This window comes from Lynx canadensis, chromosome B3 (genome assembly GCF_007474595.2).
Source record: "Lynx canadensis isolate LIC74 chromosome B3, mLynCan4.pri.v2, whole genome shotgun sequence".
Classification (NCBI taxonomy): domain Eukaryota; kingdom Metazoa; phylum Chordata; class Mammalia; order Carnivora; family Felidae; genus Lynx; species Lynx canadensis.
This window is the reverse complement of record NC_044308.2, coordinates 100,339,922-100,359,818: the sequence shown is the minus strand read 5'-3', so window position 1 is coordinate 100,359,818 and position 19,897 is coordinate 100,339,922. Positions and strand designations below refer to the sequence as shown.

At 37.5% G+C, this 19,897-nt stretch overlaps 1 protein-coding gene and 1 pseudogene across 1 annotated transcript; one reads left to right on the top strand and one right to left on the bottom strand.

Moving 5' to 3' along the window:
• Positions 1-9,772: 9,772 nt before the first annotated feature.
• On the bottom strand, positions 9,773-10,518 carry LOC115517073 (annotated as a pseudogene).
• Positions 10,519-16,380: 5,862 nt separating this feature from the next.
• On the top strand, positions 16,381-17,894 carry LOC115517072 (SIN3-HDAC complex-associated factor-like). The gene is given in 4 exon segments (XM_032593528.1): positions 16,381-16,413; positions 16,875-17,237; positions 17,239-17,286; positions 17,289-17,894. Coding segments are annotated over 4 exon segments (858 nt in total). The 3' UTR covers positions 17,703-17,894.
• Positions 17,895-19,897: the final 2,003 nt, after the last annotated feature.

The following is a 19,897-nucleotide window of genomic DNA, read 5'->3' as shown; positions in this document are numbered from 1 at the left end:
AAACCCACAAAACGCCAAGATCATGAACTGAGCCGATACCAAGAGTTGGAAGCTTACCCGCCTGAGCCACCCACGTGCCCCTGGAATTAAAAACTTTTTTAAATCTCAGCTATCTACAAATAGAAAGGAACATCTATTCAGTAGTTAATTAGACCTCTTAAAAAGTGAAGTAGGGCAAGGATACACACACACACACACACACACACACACACACGCACATATGGATTGAAATTAAACAAACTGTGGGCACCTCGCTGGCTCAGTCAGAAGAGCATGAGGCTCTTGATTTTGGGGTCGTATATTTGAGTCCCACTTTAAGTGTAGAGACTACTTAAATAAGAAATAAACTTAAAAAACAATGAAACAAAACTATCATTATTCCATATTTGAAAATGATATCTAAGTAATTCAAAATAATTAATACTTTAATTACTGGATAGAAAAATCAACATACAAAGTTGCTGCTTAGTAAAATCAATCTACAATATTTTTTTCCTTCATACTAGCAACTAGCAGGTAGAAAATAAAAATTTTAAAAGGATACCCTTTGCAATGGAATAAAAGTATGAAGACTTGGGAACAATGCTAACTCTAAATGTTAGATGGTATGCAGAGAATTTATGGAGAGAATTTTAATAGTTTATTTAAAATTGCAAAGAAGACCTAAATATACAGGGATTGGAAGACTCAACACTGTCAAGATGTTGAGCTCCATTACTGACCCTGAAGAAGGAGCTGGTATGGAACTTGCTCTCCAATGGTAAACAATTAGAAACCTGGACAAAATATATGAGACAACTGGTTTTGGACAACTACCGGAGGCTGTAAGCTGCACATTCTCAGAGCACAGAGAGGACTCTGAGATGTTCAAATTGTACCCAGCCAGAACAGAGACCTCACTGAGTGACAGGGCAATCAGAGGGGTAAAGGTGGAATATTAAAACTAAACTAGCCTGTAAGCAAAGGCTATTCTAGGCATACTCTAACAAAGCTGAAAATAATCCTTGAAAATATCAAGTTGATCCACAACTACCCTAATAACCTGTGTGCAAAAATAAATTTCAAAACTGAAAAAAAGACAGCAAAATGCAAATACTTAACAACATAACATTTGGAACATCTGATATCAAATAAAAAATCACTAGACATAGAAAAAAGAAAAAAGTTTAAACCACAAAAGGACGTGAAAATGATATGTGATATAAAACACGTGTATTCAAAATATACTAAATATTACATATAATATTCACATATACATAATATACACACATATAACATACATGTTTTATATGCACATACACATTTTTTGTTCCAGCCCTTTTCACTTTACACTTAACTTCAGTGCCAATGTCACTAGATTTCCTGATAATACAAAAGTGATCTCTCCGTCTACATAAAATTTTTTCTCCATGTTTTACAATTAAAAACAACAAAAATGCCAGTGAGTATGAAAAGGTACATTTTACAAATTTTATTTATTCATGTGTATCAAAACCTTTAAGAGAGAAAGAAAGAAAGGAAAGAAAGGAAAGAAAGGAAGAAAGAAAGGAAGGAAGGAAGGAAGGAAGGAAGGAAGGAAGGAAGGAAGGAAGGAAGGAAGGAAGGAAAAAGGGCAAAAGGGGCACCTGGGTGGCTCAGGTGAGCATCCAACTTTGGCTCAGGTCATGATGTCACCTTCATGAGTTTGAGCCCTGCATCAGGTTCTCTGCTATCAGCGCAATGCCCACTTCAGATCCTCTGTCTCCCTCTCTCTCTTCACCTCCCCCACTCAAGTGCTCTCCCTCTCTCAAAAATAAACAAACATAAAAAAAATTTTTTTAAAAAGCAAAACTTTTTTCTCCCTATATTTTCTTTGGCTTTAGCTACTCCTAGTACATTATCCTGTATCCCAAGGTTTTGCATGCAGTGTAGGCTGTAACAGTCTCTCATCAGATCATGAGAACCATTGTTAAATATTTAGGAATTCTGCAATATGATTGCTAAACTTTTGGGACCTTGAAGCCAGCCATTTTATTGGGAGGGTTGACCCTACAGAAATTGACCAACAGTACAAATCAGGGGTTTATTTCATCATGCTGCTGTTCCTGTACAATGCTGGTGTGCTAGTACACAATTCTGTTTTTTCTAGTTTAAAAAAAAGCACCCCTAAGAGAGTCAGCAAACTATGACCTACAGGTCAAATCTGGCCTGCCACATGTTTTTGTAAGTAAAGTTTTATTGGAATCCAGCATGTTTATATATTGTCAATGGCTGTTTTTGTGCTCTAACAGCAGAGTTGAGTAGTCATGACAGAGATCACAAAGCCTAAAATATTTACTATCTGGCTCTTTCATGACAAAGAAATAGCAAACAAAAACTATATTGAGCAGAGGTAATAGACATGCCAAACAATAATAAATTATGCTTGAATAGAATTCATCAGAAACATGCATCTTAGAAAAGTGCTTTTTACATACTCTTATATACACAAAGCCTAAAATGTTACAACCATTTATTTTTTTTATACTCTAAGATGTCTAACAACAGTATACATTTCATAGACTAACTCCATTTATATTAAAAGGGTAAAACACAGGAGCACCTGGGTGGTTCAGTCGGTTAAGCATCTGACTATGGCTCAGGTCATGACCTCATAGTTCATGAGTTCGAGCCCTGCACTGGGCACTCTGCTGTCAGTGCTGAACCCACTTCGGATCCTCTGCCTTCTTTTCTCTCAGCCCTTCACCCACTCATGTTCTCTCTCACTCTCTCTCTCAAAAATAAACATTTAAATAAAAGGGTAAAAAATAGTATTTATATTTATGCATAAATATTTTAGAGAAAATACACAAGAAACTGGTAAAATTAGTTGCCCCTGAAAAGAGGAACTGGGCAGAGTTTAAAGGAGAGTTTTCATTGAATATGCTTTTGTATTTCTTGCATTTTAAACCATGTATTTGTATGACCTATTTAAAAAATAAATAACATTTTTTAAGAGTATTGGCTAAGATGAGATTTAGGAATTTCAATCCTTTCTTCTATGAGGCATCCTGATATAATAGAAAGAACATTGTTTATGGGAGTTAAAAAAAAGAAAAAAAAAAGACATGTTTCCAAAACCTGGTCTGCTACTTGCTAGTTTTGTGATGTTGGCCACGCTCCTTAAGTTAGCTGAATCTCAGCTTGGACATTAATAAAATCAGTATAACAAAAGCTACTTTGTGAGGATTAGATATTATATAAAACTGCCTTGTACTTACTAAATGGTAGCTATTATTCTGTGGATTTCAATTATCCCTGCTATCCATTACCACCAATTATGTGTTGGATATTGATTAAAGGGAACCTAAGGTATGAATGAGGTCTAAGAGAGTCTTAATTTACAGATATCAACTAACCCTGTGAGGGAAAACCAGGATTTTAAAAATTGTATTCAGGTGCTTCTTAGGTTTTCAAGTGCAAAAGTTCAAGGGTTTTTTAAGGCTTCTTGAGGACTTGCCCAAGAGATCAAGCAATCAATAGCATTTAATAATGGCCTAAGTCCACAATGCAATTTCATATTGGTTCTCCCTCCTCTGCTTCATTTCTCTTTTCCTATCCCTGTTTCTTGGAACTGCTTGCCTTAATAATAGCACATAAGTCTTTTGCCTCAGGTTATGTATACTTTTTGAGGAAACTCAAGCTAAGACAAGGGCCTGCCTAATTCTACTGAAGAGAGCCTGGGACTGTGTAGCAGATACTGTTGGTGCCCTATCCATATGTCTTCAGGCCTTAATATTAGCAGCGCTTGCTTTCTTGACTGCCAGTATTTGCATCTGTGCTCTGTTAGAGGGCTTTCTTTACCACCCTCAGTATTTTCTCCCACTATATGAGATGTCTTTTAATTTCTTTTTGCCTATTTATTTTGAGAGAGAGAGAAAGTGCACACGCTCCCTCAAAAGCAAAGGAGGGACAGAAAGAGAGAGAGAGAGAGAGAGAGAGAGAGAGAGAGAGAGAGAGAGAGAGAGAATGAACCTCAAGCAGGCTCTGTGCTGTCTGTACAGAGCCCAAGGCAGGGATTAGTCTCACAAACCGTGAGATCACGACCCAAGCCAAAAATCAAGAGTCACGGCTTAACTGACTAAGCCACCCAGGCACTCTCCCCCTCCCCTGCTTTTTTTTAAGATTTAATTATTTTAAAGTTATTTCTATACCCAATATGAAGTTCAGACTCACAACCTGAGATCAAGGGTCACAAACTCCCCCAACTGAGCCAACCAGGCACTCCTGTCCTTTACTTTCTTGATGGTATAGCTTCTTCCACAAAAGTTTTTCATTTTGATGAAATCCAATTTTTCAAATTTTCTTTTCTGTCACTTGTCTTTTGGGGTTGTATCTCAGAGATCACTGCCTAACCCAAGTTCACTAAGATTTACCCCTATGTTTTCTTCTAGTAGTTTTAAATGTGTGTGTGTTGCGGGGGGCGGGGGGGGGGTGTTCCTTGCTTTTGTTTTGTTTTTAGAGCAAGCGAAATCAGGGGAGGGAGAGAGAATCTAAACCAGGCTCCATGCCCAGCACAATCCCAATGTGGGGTTCGATATCACTACCATAAGATCATGACCTGAGCCAAAATAAAGAGTCGGATGTTTAACCAACTAAGCCACTCAGTTATCCCTCTTGCAGTTCTATAGTGGGTTTTTTTTTTTTGGGGGGGGGGGGGGTTTGTTTTGTTTTTTAACATTTAGGTATATGATCCATTTTTAGTTAATTTTTGTGTAAGGTTCCGGTAGGAATCCAATTTCATTCTTTCATGTGTGGATATTCAGTTGTCCCAGGACCAGTTTTTGAAAAGATAATTTTTTCTCCATTGAATTATTTTGGCACCCTTGTGAAAAATCAATTGACCATAAATGGAAGAGTTTATATCTGGATTCTCCATTTTATTCCAGTGATCTATGTCTTTCCTCATGCCATCACCACAGTATCTTCATCACTGTAGTTTTGTACTAGGTTTGAAATTGGGAAGTGTGAATCCTCCAAATTTGGACTTCTTTTTCAAGACTGTTTTGGCTATCATCTTTGTTTTTTGATTTATACTTTGTGAATCTCCTTTAAGAAATCTTTTTGGACTGGGGCGCCTAGATAGCTCAGTCAGTTAAATGTCTGCTTCAGCTCAGGTTATGATCTCACAGTTGGTGACTTCAAGCCTGGCGTCGGGCTCAGTGCTGACAGTTCAGAGCCTGGAGCTTGCTTCAGGTTCTGAGTCTCCCTCTCTCTCTGCCCCTCCCCGCCCCCAAACTCACTCACTCTCTCACTCTCTCTCTCAAAAATAAACATTAAAAAAAAAAAAGAAATAAATCCATTTGGACTCCAAAGCCATAAAATATTTTTCTATATGGTTTTCAAGAAACTTTATCAAAAGGCGGTCATAAGAGGAAAGTATATAGCAATCCAGGCCTTCCTAAAGAAGGAAGAAAGGTCTCAGATACACAACCTAACTTTACACCTTAAAGAGCTGGAAGAAGAACAGCAAATAAACCCCAAACCAGCAGAAGACAGGAAATAATAAGGACCAGAGCAGAAATCAATGCTATCAAAACCAAACAACAACAACAACAACAACAACAACAACAAACAGTAGAACAGATCAATGAAACCAGATGCTGGTTCTTTGAAAGAATTAACAAAACTGATAAAACCTAGCCAGTTTGATCAAAAAGAAAAAGGAAAGGACCCAAATAAATAAAATCAACAATGAAAGAGGAGAGATCACAACCAACACAACAGAAATACAAACAATAATAAGATATTATGAGCAGTTATATGCCAATAAAATGGGCAATCTGGAAGAAATGGACAAATTCCTAGAAACATATAAACTACCAAAATTGAAATGGGAAGTAACAGAAAATTTGAACAGACCCATAACCAGTAGAGAAATCGAATTAGTAACCAAAAATCTCCCAAAAAACAAGAATCCAGGACCAGATGGCTTTCTAGAGGAATCCTATCAAACATTTTTTTTAATATTTTTTTAACTTGTTTTATTTTTTATTTTTTAAAATTTACATCCAAATTAGCATAGAGTGTAACAATGATTTCAGCAGTAGATTCCTCAGTGCCTCTTACCCATTTAGCCCATCCCCCCTCCCACAACCCCTCCAGTAACCCTCCGTTTGTTCTCCATATTTATGAGTCTCTTCTGTTTTGTCTCCCTCCCTGTTTTTATATTTTTGTTTCCCTTCCCTTATGTTCATCTGTTTTCTCTCTTAAAGTCCTCATATGAGTGAAGTCATATGATTTTTGTCTTTCTCTGATTGACTAATTTCACTTCGTATAATACCCTCCAGTTCCATCCACGGAGTTGCAAATGGCAAGATTTCATTCTTTTTGACTGCCGAGTAATACTCCATTGTATATGTATACCACATCTTCTTTATCCATTCATCCATCGATGGACATTTGGGCTCTTTCCATACTTTGGCTATTATTGATAGTGCTGCTATAAATATGGGAGTGCATGTGTCCCTTCGAAGCAGCACAGCTGTATCCCGTGGATAACTGCCTAGTAGTACAATTGCTGGGTTGTAGGGCAGTTCTAGTTTTAGTTTTTTGAGGAACCTCCATACTGTTTTCTAGAGTGGCTGCACCAGCTCGCATTCCCACCTATCAAACATTTAAAGAAGAGTTAGCACCTACTCTCCTGAAGCTGTTCCAAAAAATAGAAATGGAAGGAAAACTTCCAAACTCTTTCTATGAAGCCAGTGATTCTAAAACCAGACAAAGACCACTGAAAAGGAGAACTATAGACCAATTTCCCTGATGAACATGGATGCAAAAATCCGCAGCAAGATACTAGCCAACCAGGTCTAACAATACATTAAAAAAATTATTCACCCTGATCAAGTGAGATTTATACCTGGGATGCAGGGCTGGTTCAATATCCACAAAATAATCAATGTGATACATCACACCAATAAAAGAAAGGAAAAGAACCGCATGATCCTCTCAATAGATGCAGAGAAAGCATTGACAAAATATAGCACCCTTTCTTGATAAAAACCCTCAAGAAAGTAGGGATAAAGGGATCATACCACAAGATCATAAGAGCCATATATGAAAGATCCACCACTAATATCATTCTCAATGGAGAAAAACTGAGAGCTTTCCCCCTAAGGTCAGGAACAAGACAGGCATGTCCACCCTCGCCACTGTTATTCAACATAGTATTGGAAGACTTAGCCTCAACAATCAGAAAACACAAAGAAATAAAAGGCATCCAAATCAGCCAGGAGGAGGTCAAAGTTTCACTCTTCACAGATGACATGATATTCTATATGCAAAACCCAAAAGACTCCACCAAAAAACTGCTAGAACTGATCCATGAATTCAGCCAAGTCACAGGATATGAATAAAATCAATGCACAGAAATCAGTTGCATTCCTATACACCAACAATAAAGAAAGAGAAAGAGAAATCAAGGAATGAATCCCATTTACAATTGCACCAAAAACCATAAAATACCTAGGAATAAATCTAACCAACAAGGCGAAAAATCTATACACTGGAAACTATAGAAAGCTTATGAAGGAAACTGAAGAAGTAACAAAAAATGGGAAAACATTCCATGCTCCTAGATAGGAAGAACAAATATTGTTAAAATGTCAATACTACCCAAAGTAACCTACATATTCAGTGAAATATCTATCAAAATAACACCAGCATTCTTCACAGAACTCAAACAAACAATCCTAAAATTTGTATGGAACCAGAAAAGACCCCGAATAGCCAAAGCAATCTTGAAAAAGAAAACCAAAGCTGGAGGTATCACAATCCCGGACTTCAAGCTGTACTGCAAAGCTGTAATCATCATGACAGTATGGTACTGGCACAAAAACAGACGCTCAGATCAATGGAACAGAATAGAGAACCCAGAAATGGACCCACAAACGTATGGCCAACTAATCTTTGACAAAGCAGGAAAGAATATCCAGTGGAATAAAGACCGTCTCTTCAGCAAATGGCGCTGGGAAAACTGGAGAGCGACATGCAGAAAAATGAACTTGGCCCACTTTCTTATGCCATACACAAAAATGAACTCAAAATGGATGAAAGACCCAATGTAAGACAGGAAGTCATCAAAATCCTCGAGGAGAAAGCAGGCAAAACCTCTTTGAACTTGTCCGCAGCAACTTCTTACTCAACACGTCTCCAGAGGCAAGGAAACAAAAGCAAAAATGAACTACTGGGACCTCATCAAAATAAAAAGCTTCTGCACAGCGAAGGAAACAATCAGCAAAACTAAAAGGCAACCAACAGAATGGGAGAAGATATTTGCAAATGACATATCAGATGAAGGGTTAGTATCCAGAATCTATAAAGAACTTATCAAACTCAACACCCAAAAAACAATCCAGTGAAGAAATGGGCAAAAGACATGAATAGACACCTCTCCCAGGAAGACATCCAGATGGCCAACCGACACATAAAAAATGCTCAACATCACTCATCATCAGGGAAATACAAATCAAGACCACAATGAGATACCACCTCACCCCTGTCAGAATGGCTGACATTAACAACTCAGGCAACAACAGATGTTGGCAAGGATGCTGAGAAAGAGGATCTCTTTTGCACTGCTGGTGGGAATGCAAGCTGGTGCAGCCACTCTGGAAAACAGTATGGATGTTCCTCAAAAAATTAAAAATAGAACTACCCTATGACCCAGCAATTGCACTACTAGGCATTTATCCACGGGATCCTGGGGCATATGTACCCTAATGTTTATAGCAGCACTATCAACAACAGCCAAAGTATGAAAAGAGCCCAAACGTCCACCGATGGATGAATGGATAAAGAAGATGTGGTATATATACACAATGGAGTATTACTCGGCAATCAAAAACAATGAAATCTTGCCATTTGCAACTACATGGATGGAACTGAAGGGTATTATGCTAAGCGAAATTAGAGAAAGACATACCATATGACTTCTCTCATATGAGGACTTCAAGATACCAAACAGATGAACATTAAGGGAGGGAAGCAAAAATAATATAAAAACAGGGACAGGGACAAAACATAAGAGATTCTTAAATATAGAGAACAAACAGAGGGTTACTGGAGGGGTTGTGGGAGGGGAATGGGCTAAATGGGTAAGGGGAATTAAGGAATCTACTCCTGAAATGCACCATATGCTAACTAACTTGGATGTAAATTAAAAAATAAATACATTATTAATAAAAAAAGAAGTTTTATCATTTGCCCCTCTCATTCCAATCATCGATCTATTTGGAATTTATTCTAGTGCATGATAAGAGGTAGGGGTTTAATGTCATGCTTTTAAACTGTATTAACACTTTTTTTAAGTCCATTTTTTCTTTCACTGATCCACAAAAAAAATCTGTCACAAATCAAGTTTCCATATAGGTGTGGTTCTGTTTGGGTACCTTGTTCTATTCTATTGGTCACTTTTTCTATCCTTAAACCAGTAACACTATCTTAAAATTACTATACGTTTTTTTTTATTTTTTATTTATTTTTTTTTTTTTGGTGTTTATTCATCTTAGAGAAGAGAGACAGAGCACAGGTCAGGGAGCGGCAGAGAGAGAGGGAGACACAGAATATTAAGCAGGCTCCAGCCTCTGAGCTGTCAGCACAGAGCCGGATGTGGGGCTCAAACCCACGAGCCTTGAGATCATGACCTGAGCCGAACAAAGTTGGATGCTTAGTCAACTGACCCACCCAGGCGTCCCTTTTTTTTTTTAAACATTTTTTATTTGTCACCATTAAATATCTAAATTTTAAACAGGTTTTATAGAACTTTAGTACCAGTCTCATCCCCAGTAACTTTTCCAGAACCACTACCTTCACCATGAAGCTCCATGTGCTTTCCCAAATCAAACACAGGCTTCTTCAGCATTTTTACATTTTTAACAAAGTCAGCATAGAGTGGATAAAGAGATTGACAAGACTTTTCTATGTCTTTTCCAAAGCTGTCTGGAATCAATTTATTGACCACTTCTTTCAAGTCATTTATCTGCACCTCCCACGTCATGATCTCCATCATCTTTTTCTGAATTTTGGTGGACCTGTTGGTGCTGAGCATAAGAGGTCTTCTAAATCTGATTGTTACATTTTTTAGTAAAACCAATACAGAATAGATGAAGCAAATAAACATCAGTAGTCTTGACATCAACATGGGCTTCAATCAGGGTCTGCCATTTTTGACCAAGGAGCACATTTTGTCACAGATAAGATCCATGCCATGGAACTTAGGCAGTTTTTGCCCTGAACATCCTCAAAAATTATCTTGAATTTCTGAATACAACTTTCTGCAGATCAACAAGGCTCACTTCAAAAACACAAACCTTGAGGCCATCAGATGTGATTTTGGTTCCTTGAGTTCTGGTGGACTAGTGTTTTTCCAATATTTCTTATACTGAACATAGCTGGTGCTTTCACATCATACCAATCCTTCTTAGAAAATGGATCAACCACTTTCTTCTTGGCTTCCTTTCTGCCACCTTTTGTAAGGTGCTTGTTCTTGCCAACGGCCATGACAAGGTTCAAGGAGCCAAAAGGCTCAGTTACTATAGCTTTTTAATAAGGTAACCTCTGTGGCAAATCTCCCCATCTTATTCTTCTTCATATTTATGGCTCTTACATATAAATTATAGATATAGTTTAACAAGGTACACACACACACACACACACGTTTCATTTGGATTTTGATTGATATTGCATTGAATTTATAGATCATTTTGGGAAGACATTATTTTAAGAAAACAACATTGAGTTTTATAATCAATAAACATAATTCATTTACTTATATTGAGCCAGTGTTGCAGAGTTCCAGGGGTATCTTTCTCACCACAAGATCCACTTAGATCTTTTCTCCTTTATGCTACTTGTTCCTAAGCTTAATGAGAATGCTTTCAATATATCAAATTAAGGGGGCGCCTGGGTGGCTCAGTCGGTTAAGCGGCCGACTTCGGCTCAGGTCATGATTTCACAGTCCTTGAGTTCGAGCCCCGTGTCGGGCTCTGTGCTGACAGCTCAGAGCCTGGAGCCTGTTTCAGATTCTGTGTCTCCCTCTCTCTGACCCTCCCCCGTTCATGCTCTGTCTCTCTCTGTCTCAAAAATAAATAAACGTTAAAAAAAATTAAAAAAAAAAAAAGAATAACGTTAGCTCTTGTATTTGGAAGGTAACCTTTATCTGGTTAGAATGGTCTCTTTTATTCCTTTATTAAGAAGTTTTTTCAAAAAATCATAACTGCATTGAATTTTATCAAGCATGTTTTGTTTTTAATAGTAAACTAATCCTGGATTTGTGAGATATAACCATCCTGGTAATGATGTATTATTTCCTTTACATACTGTCATATTCCATTTTCTTTTTTTTTCTTTGTTTTTAAAGTTTGTATTTATTTATTGGAGAGAGACCTACACCACACATCAGAAAGTGCCCTCATTCAGAAAGGGAAGGCAAACATTAAGGTCACCTTACATGTTTCCCTTATTTTAAGGATCATTTCCCTGTGCTATCATCTGTCTGAAAACAGTTGCTTCACATATTTTGCTACTTTTAAAGTTATTGGTGACACAAGGTGAAGTCCAATACCAGTTACTCCATCATGTCTAGAAGCAGCAATCTCCATCATTTTTTAATATGCAATATTTTTTTTAATTTTTTTTAACGTTTATTTATTTTTGAGACAGAGAGAGACACAGCATGAATGGGGGAGGGATAGAGAGAGAGGGAGACACAGAGTCGGAAGCAAGCTCCAGGCTCTGAGCCATCAGCCCAGAGCCCGACGCGGGGCTCGAACCCGCGGACCACAAGATCGTGACCTGAGCCGAAGTCGGACGCTTAACCGACTGAGCCACCCAGGCGCCCCTAATATGCAATATTTTTATCTTTCAGTTTAAAGATCTTCAAATTTCCATTATTTTATCATTGATTCATTAATACATTTTAGTATCTAAACATAAGAACTTTAATATTTAAAAAAAATTTTTTAATGTTTATTTATTTTTGACAGAGAGAGAGACAGAGCATGAGCATGGGAGGGGCAGAGAGAGAGGGAAACACAGAATCTGAAGCAGGCTCCAGGCCCTGAGCTGTCAGCACAGAGCCTGACGCGGGGCTCAAACTCACGGACCGTAAGATCATGACCTGAGCCGAAGTCGGATGCTCAACCGACTGAGCCACCCTGGTGCCCCAGAACTTTAATATTTTTTTAATGTTTATTTTTGAGAGAGAGAGAGAGAGTGCGGGGGATGGGTAGAGAGAGGGGAGAATAGAGGATCCAAAGTGGGCTCCACGCTGACAGCAGAGAGCCAGATGCAGGGCTTGAATTCACCAACTGCGAGATCATGACCTGAGCCAAAGTTGGACACTTAACTGACTGAGCTACCCAGGCGCCCCAAAATATACGAACTTTTATAATTATTTTTTCAGTACAGATTTTTCATTTTATCCCACTGTGATCAAAGAATGCAATATGTATGACACCAGTCCTTTGAAATTTGTTCAGACTTCCTTTATAGCCCAATATATGGTTACAAATATTATCAAAAGTATTCCACTTGAAAGAACATGTATTCTGCAGTTTTTCTGTGGAGCATTCTGTATATGTCCATTGAATCAAGCATATTAATTTGTTTCGTTCAAGTTTTCAACAATCTTGTTAACTTTGCTTTTTTGTGTGCTTGATGTAACACTGAGAAATAGCTGTTGAAATCTCTCATTATAATTGTGGAATTTGTCTCTAACTCCCTGTTGTTCCTGGTGATTTGATCCTTTTATCATCTCTAGTGATCCTCTTTAATTGCTTTTTGCTTTAAAATCTCACATTTTCTGATATTAATAGATTTATACTAGCTTTATTTCACTCAGTATTTACCTAATATATATTTTCTACTACTTTATTTTCAATTTTTCTATATTCTTATTTTTTAGCTGTATCTTTTGTGAAGACTGAAGAACATCTGTAGACATTCATCAAAACATCTGTTTCATTACTATGAAACAGGTGTTCCTCAGCAATATTTGGCAATAATGGCTTGTGATTAAAAATGCTTCTTCCTTCATGATAGTTTTGTTGTTGTTGTTGTTAAGTTTTGGAAATGGTACAACACAGGGAAGATTAGTAGCTGGAGGGAAGGAAGTTATTGAGTTATTATAACCCAATGGAGAAAAAAAAATATGTAAGAAATAAAGAAAATTCAAGCTGCGGGAATGATCTTCAGACGACATCAGATCCTACGTGAGAGATGTTAGGATAAAAGAAAAGAAGAAGTTATGGTTTTATAATCTATAAGAAAGAGGAGAAAAAGAAAAAGAAAAAAAAGAAAGAAAGAGGAGGCTTTAAATCATGTAATTTAAAGCTGGAACCAGTATAACACCCAAGACCTGGCCTAAAAGGATCTGAAATGCCCAAGAAAAGGACTGAAAAGGACCACTGAAAGGATATAAATATCATCCATAATTTAAAAAGACTTAAGGATCAAGTTATGAGTATGATTTTGATGAGAACCTGTATTTGCATATCTATGTATAATCTCTATCCTGAGATTTTTGTATTCTAAAGGGCTTATTGTGTATGCTATGTACTGGTCAACTATGATTCATGATTCTCCTTCCCAAACCTTCTCTTCCTCCAGTATTCCTTATTTAAATAATGACATCCACCCATTTCCTTAAGCCAGAAATCTGGAAGTCATCCTTGATTCATCTTTCCCTCACAATCAAATCCTATTGATTTTGTCTTTTAAATATCTTTTGAATCAGTCCACTTTTTCCTCTTCCTCTTTGCCAACTCCCTAATTCATTTCCTCCAATTGTCTTCTGTTTACCCACATGTATTATTTGTGGGCCATCCTCTCCTCCATTCTTCACATAGTGCCTAGAATGATCTTTTAAAAATGCAAGTGATTATGTTACTTCCCTGTTTAAACATATAAAACAGAAAACAAAAATCCTCAATGGCTTCCCATTACTCTCAGAATAAAGACCAAACAATAAAGACTCCAAGATCTGGATTTTGTCTCTCTACATTGTAGCATGTTGGCTTTCCTTTCAGTACCTCAAAATCTATCAGTGCTATTCCTTCTACCTAAATCACTTTCCCCTATACTCTTTACTTAGCCAACTCCTCCTCAGTTTTCTTGTTTTAGCTTTGATGTCTCTAAAACCCAATCTGATCTAAAATAGGTTACCTAATCCCCTGCTGAAAACTGCCATAGCACCCCGTACTACTTTTGCATAAACTCAGTGCATTTGTAACTACTTATAGTGATGGTCTCCCTTCCTCTATTATCAGTTCCATGAGAATTGGAACTGTTTTATCCTTCTTTGTATCTCCAGTCCCTAGCTGACACACGGTAAGATCTTAATATTTGGTAAATGACGAACTCACTAAAAGAATGAATGAATAAATGATGATTGAGCACAGAATGCGTGCTAGGTAGGACAGAACAGTGTAAAGTACCTCTAGTAATTAGGTAGAAATATAAGGAAATTCTCCCTTCAGAGGAGGATTAGCAATTAACATGGGCACATTGTTTCAAGGGCACCATGAATGGTTGTATTATTATTCTTTATTTTTCCCTTTGCTCAAGTTTCTGCTGAGAAGAACGAGGCTCATGAAATGGTATACTCAAAACATACCAATAAAATGGTGAAGGAGGGTAATCTGTGTCTCTATTTTTTCAGATGAGGGAATTGAGGTTCAGACATCAAAATTATTGGTTTATGGTCTAAAAGTAGTTTGGTAACCTGTGAATTATGATGACGCCATGGTTTCTGTGTTTGACAATGAGAAATGGCCACTTTTCGGAAACTGTTTTAATGATTAGATAAGGCCTATGATTAGACAGTCTGATACCGAAAAAAATAATCATTCTGAATCTTAAAAATATTTCTAATTTAATGTCAGCATAAGGTAGTAATCCTTCCTTCCTAAGGTAATGATATTCTCAAAACAGAGATTCTGCCTCATATAAAATAGATAACTAGAGTGAACTAAATTATGAAAACAAAACTTTTTATGCATATTTCCAAGTTATCTCTGTCATGGAAGTACAATTTGTAATCTCTTTTCTCTGGCCACAGCTTTTCCAACATAGCTTCCCAACAGTGTCATGCATTTTCTTCTAAACATTATGTTCTAACTGTGTGACTAACACTGACAAATTTGTCTGTAACAAACGTCTTCCTCGACCAGCCTGTCACCACTTCCCCTAAATACAGGGTGGTTCTAAATGAGTGATCCTTCAGATACACTCCTCATTGGTATCTGGGTGTTACCTCACAATCTGGCCAAATAACTTTTATAAAGTTCAGTAAACTCTTTGGGCTGAACAAGGCTGATTTCATTTTTTGCTTCAACCATAATCATCTAATTGTTCAGACTCTCGGTCATCTTAAGGAAAAAGTGACAGAAGTTACTCAAAATGTTTGTGCAATGTAGCCTAGTTGTATGGCAACAGAAAGTAAATCACTGAAAAAACAAATTTTTTAATGAAAGAATCATGCTAAGTATGTGACTAAGAAATGTCTCTATTCAAACTGTATTTCACATCCAGCCAATTACTTGAAAAAATACTTATTTTATTTTTTAATGTCTATTTATTTTTGAGAGAGAGAGACAGAGCATGAGCAGGGAAGGGGCAGAGAGAGAGAGACACACACACACAGAATCTGAAGCAGGCTCCAGGCTCTGAGCTGTCAGCACAGAGCCTGATGCGGGCTCAAACCCATCAACTGCGAGATCATGACCTGAGCTAAAGTTGGAAGCTTAACCAGCTGAGCCACCCAGGTGCCCCAATACTCAAAGTATTTTTAAAACGGTTCTCTAATACTCCAAACTTTTAAATTGCTTGTGGATATATTTTGTGTGGCTTATTTATTAACTTTTCTCATTCTCGACACAGCAAAATGCTTTGAGAGTTATTAACAATTGAGATATTTTTAAAAAGTCATCACTAAGTTTTACTTCTCAATCTGTAACTTTTACAGGGAATTTACTATACGTCTAATCACTTTAAAGGGAATGATAGGAGGGATAAAAAGTAAGATACAGTTAAAAGTTTAACAAGTAATTGGAAACATAAGACTAACACACAACACAATTATGCAGTGAGAAACAGCAATAATCAAGTGCTGGATTGTATGGCAGTTAGTGAGGCTACATAGAAACAAGTTAAAGCTTTGTTTCTAAGGAGGTAAACTGGTAAACCTTTATTTTTTTTTAAGAAATTGACAATATTTATTATATTTTTTATCTGATTTTTCTTTTCCAAAATGTGGCTATAAAATCTGATTATCAGCTTTATAACGAGCTTTACTTTTCATTTTTAATTATTTTCATAATTTTAAACATATACAAAATTTTAAACATATACAAAAATAGGAAAATGCATCTTCATGTTCACATCACCAAGCCACATGTATAGTTTTATTTTCTTAGGATGTTCTCTCCATAAAGATATTCACAAGATATTTCTCACACCTTTCAGAATTTAACTCAAATCACCTCACAAAGACCTTCAGTGACCACTCTAATTAAAACTGTACCACCCAAACTCCCTCTGCCTCTTCCCTTTCTTTTTTCTTGCCGTAACATTTATCACCTTCTAACATATTATACTTAAAAAATATTTTATTTCTTATCTGTTTGCAACCCAATAAATTTCATGAAGATAGGGTTTATTAAATGTCTTCTTCATTCCCATTACCCAGAACAAGGCCTACTACAAAGAAGTGCTCAATAAATAGTCAACAAATTAATACATATTGACATGGGGAGATGTTCATGATATATATTAAAAAAAAAAAAAAAAAAAAAAAAAAAAGAACTGGGGAATCTACACCTTCCCAGCCAGTGGTAGCAACTGCAGAACTGCAGTAGACCATCTGTCTAGACAAGACAGTTGAGGAGAAGGGAGCAATTGGAAGGGGGGCGGGGGGGCTAGCTTGGCCTGCACTCCAGACCTCAGGAACGTTATTGTGCATTGAACAGCTGATTTTGGAAGACTATTGCCCAGAAGAAAAGTTGTTTGGTTTTCACAAGCCAAAGATGTACCAAAGTATACACGGCTGCTGTATTTGCAGAGCTAAGTCCTCCAGTTCTCGATTCACTGACAGTAAACGCTATGAAAAGGACTTCCAGAGCTGTTTTGGGTTGCATGAGACTTGTTCAGGAGACATCTGTAATGCCTGTGTCCTGCTTGTGAAAAGACGGAAGAAATTGCCAGCAGGATTAAAAAAAAAAAAACAAAAAAAACTGGAATCATGTGGTAGATGCAAGGGCAGGACCCAGTTGTTGAAGACAACATTGAAACCAAAGAAAGTGAAAACTCTATCTGGAAACAGGATAAAAAGCAACCAGATCAGTAAACTACAGAAGGAATTTAAATGTCACAATTCTGATGCTCACAGTACCACCTCAAGTGCCTTTCCAGCTCAGTCTCCTTGTTACAGTAACAAGTCAGATGGTGGCTCAGATACAGAGATGGCTTCTGGCTCTAACAGAACGCTAGTTTTTTTTTCCTTTTTAGGTCTCACATACTGGAAAAGACAGAAAATACGTTGCCGGATTATCTATAAAGGCCGTTTTGGAGAAGTTCTCATTGACACACATCTATTCAAGCCTTGCTGCAGCAATAAGAAAGCAGCTGCTGAGAAGCCGGAGGAGCAGGGGCCAGAGCCTCTGCCCATCTCCACTCAGGAGTGGTGACTGAGGTTTAGGTAGAAGGGGAACAAAAAAACGATTTAAATTTTGGAAAGAAAACAAAGCAACAAAACCCTCCTATTTTTAACTTGGATACCTGCTATTCTGCCAAAAGACACTTTCTAGAATAGTTTTGAATGGGTTGTTATTTCTCCTCCAGTTCCACAAACTCTGAAGCCAGTGTCTAGCTTACTAAAAGAAAAAAAGTATACATAATATTTAAGATGTTGAGTATTTCATAGGAAAGCTGAATGATGCTGTAAAGTGATCTTTAAGTCTTTTTTTTTTTTTTAAATCCCCTTTTAATGAATGAAACTAGGGGAATTTCAGAGGACAGAGACGGGATTTGTTGTATGATAAACATATGTAGTTTTAGTCTTTCTATATTGAGAAGCAGTGGTTGGGGCATTTTTAAGATGACTGGCTGTGCTTGTTTTCCTTCATGATAATAAATTTGTCATAACTCAGTAACACGGACTTGTCCCAAGAGGTAGTTGTTAATAATTTAAGGTCTTGCCAAGGTTCTGATGATTCAAACCTGTACTACTGAATATTAAGCAGGACAAAGCTCTCTGGTGCAAATACCTTGAAGGAGTAATTTCTAAACATACAGAGAGGTAACTTGAGTGTATATGTTGCATCCTCTGTCACCTCCCTCCGTATTGATTTTTGATAAAGATTTTAATCTATATTGAAACTTTTTTTTTTTATTTTTATTTTCAACGTTTATTTATTTTTGGGACAGAGAGAGACAGAGCATGAACGGGGGAGGGGCAGAGAGAGAGGGAGACACAGAATCGGAAACAGGCTCCAGGCTCTGAGCCATCAGCCCAGAGCCCAAGGCGGGGCTCGAACTCACGGACCGCGAGATCGTGACCTGGCTGAAGTCGGACGCTTTAACCGACTGCGCCACCCAGGCGCCCCTATATTGAAACTTCTAAAGCAGAATCAAAGCTCCTCTGGGGAAATGGCAAGTTTTAGGATGAGGAATCCTAAATAAAGAGTACCAAAGCATTACCGCACGGTAGAGATCACATTCTATTAAAAATGTTAAAGGGGCGCCTGGGTGGCGCAGTCGGTTAAGCGTCCGACTTCAGCCAGGTCACGATCTCGGGGTCCGTGAGTTCGAGCCCCGCGTCAGGTTCTGGGCTGATGGCTCAGAGCCTGGAGCCTGTTTCCGATTCTGTGTCTCCCCCTCTCTCTGCCCCTCCCCCATTCATGCTCTGTCTCTCTCTGTCCCAAAAATAAATAAACGTTGAAAAAAAATGTTAAATTATCTAAAAAAAAAATGTGCAAATCTTCAGGATGGCACACACAAAAAACAAAGGTTAATGCTTCTTGGGGCACATTTCTTAGAGGGCTTGCCTAGTGTGTAAATAATTGCCTTTGTGTTACACGACTGGTGACTTCATTGAAAATCTGCACAATTCAGTTTTAGCTCTGGATTACTTCAGTTGACCTCTGTGAAGGTTTTGTCTGTGTAGAGTGGTTGTTTGATTTTAACCTGTTAGGGTTTGGGTTTTTTGTTTTGTTTTTTTTTTCCACTCTATATTAAAGTAAAATTCTAAAAGAAAAGAGGTGTGTGTTAATGCTGAGTGGGCTGGTTTAGGTTTGATTTCTTTCAGTCAGGCTTTGTGAACATTGAGATGTCAGATGATGCATCCTGAAGATGGAGCTCTTCGATTCAAAAATCTTCATTTGAAGGCTTTTTACTTGAACCCAAACCAAAGTACTCTCAGTGCCTCTTTTCTAAACGTTCAGGAATAACCTATCACCGGTTCAGACTTTTCATAATCAGGGAGGATCATTTGCCTACCCTATAACAACATGACTCAGTGCTTATTTTTTTTTACACTTAATATATTTTTTATTTTTTTTAATTTTATTTTTTATTTTTTAAAATTTATATCCAAAGTAGTTAGCATATAGTGCAACAATGATTTCAGGGGTAGATTCCTTAGTGCCCTTTACCCATTTAGCCCACCCCCCCTCCCACAACCCCTCCAGAAACCCTCAGTTTGTTCTCTATATTTATGAGTCTCTTCTGTTTTGTCCCCCTCCCTGTTTTTGTATTTGTTTCCCTTCCCATATGTTCATCTGTTTTGTCTCTTAAAGTCCTCAGATGAGTGAAGTCATATGATTTTTGTCTTTCTCTGACTAATTTCACTTAGCATAATACCCTCTAGTTCCATCCACGTAGT